The 9,681-nt window shown below is 36.3% G+C and overlaps 1 protein-coding gene across 2 annotated transcripts; it reads left to right on the top strand.

The window, feature by feature from the left end:
• Nucleotides 1-2,074: 2,074 nt before the first annotated feature.
• On the top strand, nucleotides 2,075-6,999 carry LOC18432251 (cationic peroxidase 1). 2 transcript variants are annotated; one of them, XM_011624414.3, is made up of 4 exons: nucleotides 2,075-2,679; nucleotides 3,859-4,050; nucleotides 4,468-4,633; nucleotides 6,473-6,999. In XM_011624414.3, exons 1-4 carry the CDS (start codon nucleotides 2,476-2,478, stop codon nucleotides 6,856-6,858), a joined length of 948 nt encoding a protein of 315 aa, XP_011622716.2. In that variant the 5' UTR covers nucleotides 2,075-2,475; the 3' UTR covers nucleotides 6,859-6,999. The 2 variants fall into 2 exon arrangements, with proteins under 2 accessions (XP_011622716.2, XP_020521673.1); XM_020666014.2 differs by lacking the exon at nucleotides 2,075-2,679 and adding an exon at nucleotides 3,721-3,767.
• Nucleotides 7,000-9,681: the final 2,682 nt, after the last annotated feature.

The raw sequence follows: 9,681 nt of genomic DNA, 5'->3' as shown, positions 1-9,681 counted from the left end.
TATTGAATTCGGAAGTCCGGCGTCTCAAAAGAAATTATGAGAAACACTTTTTTTGGGGGGAGAATTATAAAAAACACCCCAAAATTAGCAACTTACAGCCGGTTTATTTTTTTTTTTTTCACTTTTTTTTTCCCAAATACACGATCTATGCAACATACCTCCAACCAAAAAAAATAAAAAATACCTAAATTATCCTCTTTTACTTCTACCACATCTATCTCTCCTCAATCCCATCAAAACAGGGACTTCGGCATTGTGGTCCGGCAGTAGAGCTCCAATACTGTGTAAAGTGTGATCTGGCAGTAGGGCTCCGGCACTGTGTAAAATGCAGTTTGTATGGCAGTTGCAAATAGTGGTAAGGTAGTTACAAAGGGCGGTCCGAGTAGATTCTAGGGTTCTGGCATTGTATTAAGGAGAGTGCGGCCCTACTCAGTTCCGGTGCGACAGTTGTTTCAGGGTGGTCCGACACTTGTTGGCTTGGTAATGTGATGGTAAGTGGCAATAAGCTACTATTGGGTCCAAAAGTCAACATCAAATTTAGTCAAAAAGATTTTTTTTGTGTATAAGAAGGGTATTTTTGTCTAAAAAAATAAATATTTTTTTTTTGAGGTACTTGTATAGAAAGTTTGTTTTAGAAAAAAAATGAGGAAAAAAATTACGTTGGGATAAGTTGTATAGAACGTGTGGTTTTGAGGTTGTTTTTTTTGTAATTGAACATTTTCATTGTTTCCTTAGAGACGTAGGCTATGACTTTCCTCTTATAGGGGCAAACTTAGTTTAGTTTCCATGGAGGAGGAAAAAGGAAAAAATCCACCATGATAGAGAGAGAGAGAGAGAGAGAGGGGGGCTAAAACTTAGTTTGCTTTCACTTGGGGATTCAAAGACTTAGTTAAGTTTTATTTGAGGGTGAAGAGAGAGAATCCAGGAATAGAGAGAGATTCACATGCCAACACATGGTTTAGTCTCCTGAGGAACATTAGGTAGTTGTCTCTTTCAACTGCCCTAAAAAAGCCACAAAGCAGTGATGGGGTGCAAAAAGTTTAGGAAATTTAGGGGTTTGTAACTGAGTAAAGTAAGCGTGTGGGGTCTCAACGCCAATCAAGCCTCCTCCTATTGACATGCAACCAGACGTCCAACGTGAAAACACATTCAACAATCCTTAATTTTCAAACAATCTCAAAAGGATAGAGCGTTGGCCTTCCCATTTCTCCTGATAAATCATGTCAAAAAAGTTGGAGGAGAGTAATCTCTTTAAATATGACCAATTCGCCCCTCTGACCTGAGTACTGTTTCAAATTTTTTCTTTTTTTATTTATTTAGCTTTAGGAGCAAGTCGCCTCATCCAACCTTCATATGAAAGATAGGAAAACTTTGTTTGCTTTCTAAATTATTTTGGAGATCTTGGTCCTTTTTGTAAAAGGGAAGCTTCCTTTGCAAAAAGGAAGCGATCGGGTATAGGGAATTCATTTTTGCCACAACTTTTCAAGCCATTCGATTTGAATGGATGGTTGAGATGACCCGATTCATAATGTTGCATCTAAATTTTATTTTATGTTTTAATTCTTTTATAAATCATATTAGTACTAAATTTGAAGTGTCCCATCCTCTCATAGGGTTGCACCTATGAAAGACATTTAAAAATATTTCTAACAAAATAAAATAAACAAGGTACCGCTGAAATTTTTTGGGATAGTTTGGTCATTTTATTTTTTAAAAATATTATGCTTTTTCTTAGGTGCTCCCCATTGAGATAATGACATGCATCAAATTTCATTTTCATACGATTTATAAAAATATTAAAAATAAAATAAGCCATCAGATCTTAGATTAAATGGTAAGAGGTCGACTTGTAATATTAATTCCCTATGTCTAGTGACATATAGAAAGCAATTGCATTGTTTGAAAAGTATGAATGGGTCCTCTTTCCATACTCATATTCTTGGTCCGATTCAGATGATTGCTGAGGTGGACCCGGCCACAATGTACAAAGAAACTTAGAATATTGGAAGAATTGGGCAATTATTGATTCCAATCTGAGCCAGTAGATATATTCCAAGTCGGATGGGCGATTTTTAAATAACTGCCAAGCAAAATATGTGATATGTATGCTCAGGAATGTAATGGATGTCCACCCTTTTGGACCAAGTCATTCGACTTTCCAGTCATTTTGTGAAAAATGGCAGGGCTTTTCTATCGTAATTGAAAGAAACCTGTGAAGCTTAGCTAGGGTGGGTTTCTTTACAGGAAGAATCATTGAAATAAAAAAAGGGGCACACGCCGAATATTGACAATATTCTCCCATTTCCAAGCGTTCATACTCCTTACGCATATAATTAATGGTATGAAGATTGAACCCGTCTCTCTCTCACCCTCCATGTCTATATAAACCTGGCTTACGCGACCATTCTTTCCAAGTCTTAGTTATCTTACTTATTTAACAGAAAAATTTTTAGTTTTTGGTTGTGAAGAGAAGCAATGGCTTTCTCTCTCCTCACCTTTGTGATGGCCTTCCTCTCTCTCTCTGCGGCCTCCTATGCTCAGCTCTCTTCAACTTTTTACAACTCTTCTTGTCCAAATGCCCTCTCAACAATTCAAACCGCAGTGCGAAGTGCAGTGAACAATGAGTCTCGCATGGGTGCATCCTTACTTCGCCTTCATTTCCATGACTGCTTTGTCAATGCAAGTCTCACTTTCCCCTGTTTCTTTAAGTCCCTGCCTTTTGCATATTCATGCATTTTTTTAGTCTTATCTCTTTTGCTTTCTTTGATTTGAAAAACAAAAAAAACGTATAGGAACTTAAAGACAGGCATGCATGTGTTTCCTTGCATGCTTGGATGCATACTAGCAGTGCTTTAGAACAAGGACTCGGGTTGGGATTCACTGTGGTTGCGAGCCCAAATCCAAAGACTTGGACTAGGCTCACTCCGAAAATATCAATAATAAAATGTTGAGAACATGAGACTTTGCTAATTCCCATGTCTCGGGTTTCAGAGTTGTATTTTGCAGAGTCTAGGTAACTCGGCTGAATCCGAGTTGGACTGGCCCCATTTTTTATTCATTGCATACTAGTATGCAACTCATTAGCTTTTTTTTTTTTTTGGGACTTTAGTGAGTTTTCTTATCTAGGAGTATTGTAGTCAGGGAAAGTGTTAGGTGGTGAATGCATGTGTCAGGAGAGGGAATATGTTCTTGTGAACTTTTTGAATTGTTCCATTGATAAGTATGGCACAGAAATACTATTGATTAAAATAAAATTACATAGCTATGTATAATTGCCATGGGGCATTATGGTAATTTCTAAAATATAGCTGCCCACTTGGAATTCTCTCTTCTGGAATCCCCTTCATTCTTAATACCAAGTCACTCTCTATTCCATTTCCCTTGTCTTTATTCACAAGTTTCTCTCTATCACCTCCATATTCATAGTGGCCTTCTATGAAATGACTAAATTGCCCCTAAAAAAAAAAGTACATTTCTTCCATGCGTTTACCCCATGCATCATTTATAAATATATTTATGGAGATAAACACATTATATAGGCATCCATATAACAAATGCTTCATACAAAAAAGTGTATGCTTATTTATTGTCATATATGAAAGAGGTCCCGGTCCCCCTCCCCCTCCCCCTCCCCCTCAATTTGAGCCCCAAGTTAGTGGATGCCTACCCTTCTAGCCCATGTCCAAGATGAATGCACACACTTGCATATGCAAAAATACATGTGCATGAATATTTGAAAAAAACCATGCACATCCATGGGTATAATGGTACGAATACATGTATGCATATATGTTAACTATAGGTGTATAAGTATGTATGTGCCACATTTTTTATAACATGTTTGATTTCAATGTTTAGGGTTGTGATGGTTCTCTTCTATTGGATGACAATGCAACCTTCACCGGTGAGAAAACAGCAAGGCCAAACAACAACTCAGTGAGAGGATTTGAAGTGGTAGACAACATCAAATCCCAATTGGAAAGCTTGTGCCCTGGTGTGGTCTCTTGTGCTGACATCTTAGCCGTTGCGGCACGCGACTCCGTGGTTGTGGTAGGCTATCTTGCCACTCGTGCGGTTTTATTTCTTGATTGTAAAACAAAGAAAGGCCTCTGATTTCCCTGACGAACTCTTCAAATTCTATACTGGTCTTCTTTGTTAGGTTGCCATTCCACACAAATACCCTTAAGAGTTTCAGTGGTTTTAAGTAGAAATACTGCCACCGTTATCCGCTTAAAATGGCCGCATTTTTCTCAATAATAAACCTTAAAGAAACCCTTCTTTAGGAAATTCTATTTTGTTTTTCTTGTCAATGTATAACCATGGTTGTGTAGTTTATCTCTCTGCAAGGTCAACAGTAAAAGCCCAGAGAAAAAGGTAGTGGTTAAGTCTAAAAGGCTCAAATCGTTTGTGTATAGGACTTTGAGGTGTTGAGGCTAAAATGGTTAGATGGGTGTGGTTTGAATGCAGCTTGGTGGGTCAACATGGACGGTGTTATTAGGGAGGAGAGATTCAACAACTGCTAGTCAAAGTGCTGCAAACTCCAACATTCCTGCACCAACCTTAAATCTGAGTGCCCTCATCACAAGTTTCTCAAACCAAGGACTCAACCAGACGGATTTGGTGGCTCTTTCAGGTTAATCTCTCTCTCTCCCTCTCTCATTTTATATCATTATTAGTTTTCAATTGTCATCATTTTTAATATATCATTTTATTTTATGAATAGCTGATCTCAAATAGTTGAAATAAAGCTCGAATGATGGCGGTTTTTTTTTTATGTGAGATTGTTGAATAATTATTATTTCACCATTAATTATGCTCCAAAAAAAGTGCTCATAAAGCATGTATAAAAACACATAAAATTGACTATGTTACATGATACACCTCTTGAAGTTGATTTTTGAGGTGTACCCTTACCTGTACAGTATAAGGTTGACACCTTATGTAAATGTTTCCTTCTTTCTTATTTGTTACTTTAATAAATGGCGGATACACCTAGCACAACACGCACATGTATGAATAGAGATACACAATAGCAAACGCATGAGACCAAATAGCCCAAATATTTTATAGTCACGCAGGGGTATACAGTCCCTCGGGTAAAATCAATCTAGGATTAATTTTAGGTCCCAATCAAAATTTTTTCATAATTGCACTCTCTATACATTTAAAAAACAAAAAATGTCTTATCATGGAACATACATCATCAAATTTTAGAGAGTGAGATTTAAGTATTAGAAAACTCAAAATTCAATTTTTTTGTTTTGAAATAATTATCTAATAGTTCTTAAGTGATTCTACAATTTCAAAATCTCCTAAAGTGGGTATTCTGACCAAGAAAGTAGATGTACACTATGCGGGAGCATAATATACACACTCAATATAAAGTAAGGCCAATTGTTATTGAGAGGACGAAGTCATAATTACTCTTAGCAGTTGGATATGAAATCTGGCGCGTATCTCTTTGACCAAACTCTAAGTATTAAAAAAACAATTTCTCAAACTTTTTGATACGTCCCAAACTGTCAAATTCCATTTCACGTTCAATGCAAAGGGATGATTGTGACCTTATACTAAATGACATAATGCAATCTCAACATTAAATTATAGGCTAGGACGAAGGAACAAACATTTACGCAACTTTAGGGTAAAAACCTAACAATGGCTAGTAAGTTGGACTTTTAATGTAGGAAGGTGGGAGGGACGATCCATTGAAGAATCAGGGTACAAAAATAGTGGACTGAAAGGGGCTTTAAAAGATAGTATTCAAAATTGGGATTATGCACGAGACAATTTATATTTATCTTTGATACAAAGAGGTCACATTTACTTATAACCATTCGATGTGAAATGTGATAGTTTGGGTGTGTCACAAAGTCATAAAAATTCTTTTTGAACTTTGAGCTTAGTCAATAGAATAAATGCAGCCACCCAATTACACATTCATAGTCAATGGAATAAATGCAGCCACCCAATTACACATTCAAGGTCAAGATTAATTGTGACCAGCTTGTATTAAAAGTAAATAGTCTCATCATATATTTTTCCTATAATATTTTATAAATATAATTAAAAAAGATAAAAAACAAAGAATCATATTAAAGGATATATAAAGTAAAACAGATATTCATGGGTAAGATGCATGTGGCAAGCTCGGGCTTAAAGTTGTTAACAACATAAATCTCAAGTTTTATTCCTACCGCTGGACCACTTACAAAGGTTCACTTGTACACTTACAAAGGTACACTTTGATTCATGCAAGTATGAACAATTATCGTGCAAATTTATATGCTATTTTATATTTACACACTAGTGTCTGTCAACTAGTTGACATACTCAATGGAAATCTGCATATGCATCTATGTCTATACACAAGTATGTGCCGGCGGTCGTATGTCATCTAAGTAATTCAACAAGAAATTATTGAGCCCTAATTTTTATGTTATAGTAATCTGAATTTGGTGATCTGTTGCAGGTTCTCACACAATCGGTCAAGCTCGGTGCACCAGTTTTAGGACTCACATTTACAATGAAACCAACATAAACTCAACATATGCCACATCGTTGCAAGCGAACTGCCCGTTCAGTGGAGGCGATAACAATCTCTCACCCCTCGATGTAACGTCGCCAACAGTCTTCGACAACGAGTATTACAAGAACTTGGTGAGCCAGAGAGGACTCCTGCATTCTGATCAAGAGCTCTTCAATGGAGGTGCAACTGATTCTCAAGTCAATGGCTACACCGGTTCCTCTTCAACTTTCTTTACAGACTTTGCCAATGCAATGGTGAAGATGGGAAACATTAGTCCTCTCACAGGCAGTAGTGGGGAAATTAGGACAAATTGTAGGAGGGTGAATTAGTGGTTGATTTTGTCTTTGCCCTAGACATTGATAACGCCATTGAGTGGTACGCGTTCTGCTTAGTGGTGGTGGAACTAAATAGATATTTTGAGGGTCTATTTGAAATATTTTACAAATCAATTGAAGCTTATTTTGTTTTTACCCCTTTAATTTCAATTAGATAGTTACAATTTGCAAATCAAACAGCCAATGAGAAATAATTCGATAAAAGATTATATACTATGAGACAATTTATTTTTGGTACAAGGAGATCACAATTAAATCTAGCAGATGAAAATCTGACACAACATTCAAGAAATTTTGTTTTGGACTTTGTACTTAAACAATGTCACCTCTCCAACTACTCGATTTCAAATCTAACGGTCAACGATAAGTGTGACCTCTTTGTATCAAAGTTAAATAATCTCATTGTATATATTTCCATTAGATAAAGCTTGAGATGCACTTGATAGGATTCACTATTTTTCTCTAAACGGGAGCAGCCATGGGAACGTCAAGCCCAATTAGCTCGTGGCCTTGCTTTGAAACAAGGGTGAGGTTTGTTTAAGGGATCGACCTTAAACAATTAAAGGTGCACTTCTAAATCTTGTCAAAAAATGCAATTTTGGTGCTGAAAATCCAATATCCTAAAAATCTATTCTTGACCCTAATTGTGAAAGTTGAAAATTCCAAAGATGGTGCAGATTGAGGAGATCTATAAACATTTAATTTTTTTGAAAATCAGCTGTCTAACAAATTTGTCGCGAGATGCACTATTTCAAGACTTGAAGTTCAATTTTTTTTTCCCATATCCGTACATCTCGAGATCGAGAGGATCAATTATTGTGAGAATAGTTAACATCAAAATAACATGTTCAGGTGGATTTTTAAGGTGCACCTTACTTCTATAGTATAAGGTTGGCACTTTGTATAAACTTATTCCTTGAAACGACGCCAATGGCCTTATGGTGCGAATTGAGAACCATTGGTTTGAAGAGTGCCAGTTCTTATCATACATTTAGTTTAGTAGTACGAATTGATTTTGAGATGTAGTGTTGCTAGCATCCACTAAGAATCACTCTAGATCCATGCCTAGTTGTTATCATATATTGACTATATAGATGGTTGTAAGCAGTGTTGTCAGATTCGCTTTGGATTCTTCTTTGGTTTGGTCAGAAAAAACCAAGCAATACGGTACTTTGGCTGATTCAGAAGAAAACTTCAGAATTTTTAAAACAATTTAATATTCGAAAGGGCCAAAGCTTCAACTGAAGAGGCTGAAGCACCGAATTGCCTTTTTAATTAACAATTTTGTGCTTCTATTGAGGAGGCCAAATCAAACCCAGGTGGACCGAAGTAGGCCGAAGCGGATGCACAGCTTCACTTCAATTCAGTCTAGGCCGAAAATCCAAAGAGTTTGAATGTTAACATCGTACTTTATGAGAAAAAGAACTCCGCATCCAGCACCCTAACCACCTCTGCCTAGAGCGCACTGTTGAATTCTTCAAATTTATAAGTGAAGAGGTTTAGGGTCAAGTATCCTTCTCAACCAAATTATTTCCTTTGCTGCCTCAGTCAGTGCCACATACTCAGCTTCAGTTGATGATAAGGCAACAATATCTAGTAACATTGACATCCAGCTGACCGTATCACCACTAACATTGAAAATGTATCTAATGGTAGGCCTTCTAGTATCACGGCATCCTGCATAATCTGTATCTACATAACCAACAACTTCTATTAATGAGTTCCTAGAACATAAACATATATTTCGTGTCCCCTTTAAATATCGAAGGATCCACTTAACTGCTTACCAATGTTCCCAACCTGTATTAGACATAAATCTGAAAATAACTGCCACTGTATGGGCAATATCAGATCTAGTATAAATCATTGCATACATCAAACTACCAACTGTAGAAGCATGTTAGAATAACCTTCACCCAGCATAAAACTATCAAATTTCTTATACCATTGCCAAGATGCTTGTTTCAATTATACAATACCTTTTGCAACCTACAAACAAAGTAAGTATTGGTTTTGTTCTCAAAACCTTCAGGTTGATACATGTAAATTTCTTCATCAAGATCACCATAAAATGATGTAGTTTTAATATCAAGTTGTTCTAACTACAAATTCAAGTTAGCAACAAAAAATAGAACAACTCTAGTAGAGCTATGCTTAACAACTAGAGCAAAAGTTTCATTAAAATTAACACCTAGTTTTTGCTTATAACCTTTTACCACAAGTTTGGCCCCATATCACATAAGACCATTGGCCTCCCACTTAATAGTATATACCCACCTATTCTTCAATATTTTCTTCCCATGTGGAAGTTCTACCAACTCCCATATATCATTCTTGTAGAAAGCATCAATCTCCTCTTCCATTGCCTTATGTCACTTTTCAGCATTAGGGCAATAAATAACTTCTAGAAAAGATACAGTTTCACCACTATTAGTATAAAAAACATAATATAAGAAATGATAATACCTTTGTGTGAGCTTGTGATGCCGTGTGGATCTTTTCAATTCTGGTTCAGGTGTAACTGATAGTTCTTCATCTTGAATTAATTCAATGTTATCCTTATAATTTGCATCACCTCCATCAAAACTGTCTTGAGCTTGATTTTGATTCTCTTGCACTTGATGAGGTGAAATAATAAGATTTGGCTCTTGTATGTCCACAATAAGTCTTTCTTGTTTTGGCTCTTCCTACTTCTTTTCAGCAAATATTACATTATCATTAAAGAAAAAATCCCGACTTATGATAGTCTTCTTTGCAATAGGATCCTAAATCCAATAACCTCTATCATCACCACCATACCCAAGAAAAACTCATCTT

This window comes from Amborella trichopoda, chromosome 8 (assembly GCF_054954075.1).
Source record: "Amborella trichopoda isolate Santa Cruz 75 chromosome 8, AtrichopodaSantaCruz75HAP2 v2.0, whole genome shotgun sequence".
Lineage (NCBI taxonomy): Eukaryota > Viridiplantae > Streptophyta > Magnoliopsida > Amborellales > Amborellaceae > Amborella > Amborella trichopoda.
Note: the sequence above shows the minus strand (reverse complement) of the source record. Positions and strands in the feature narration are given on the sequence as shown.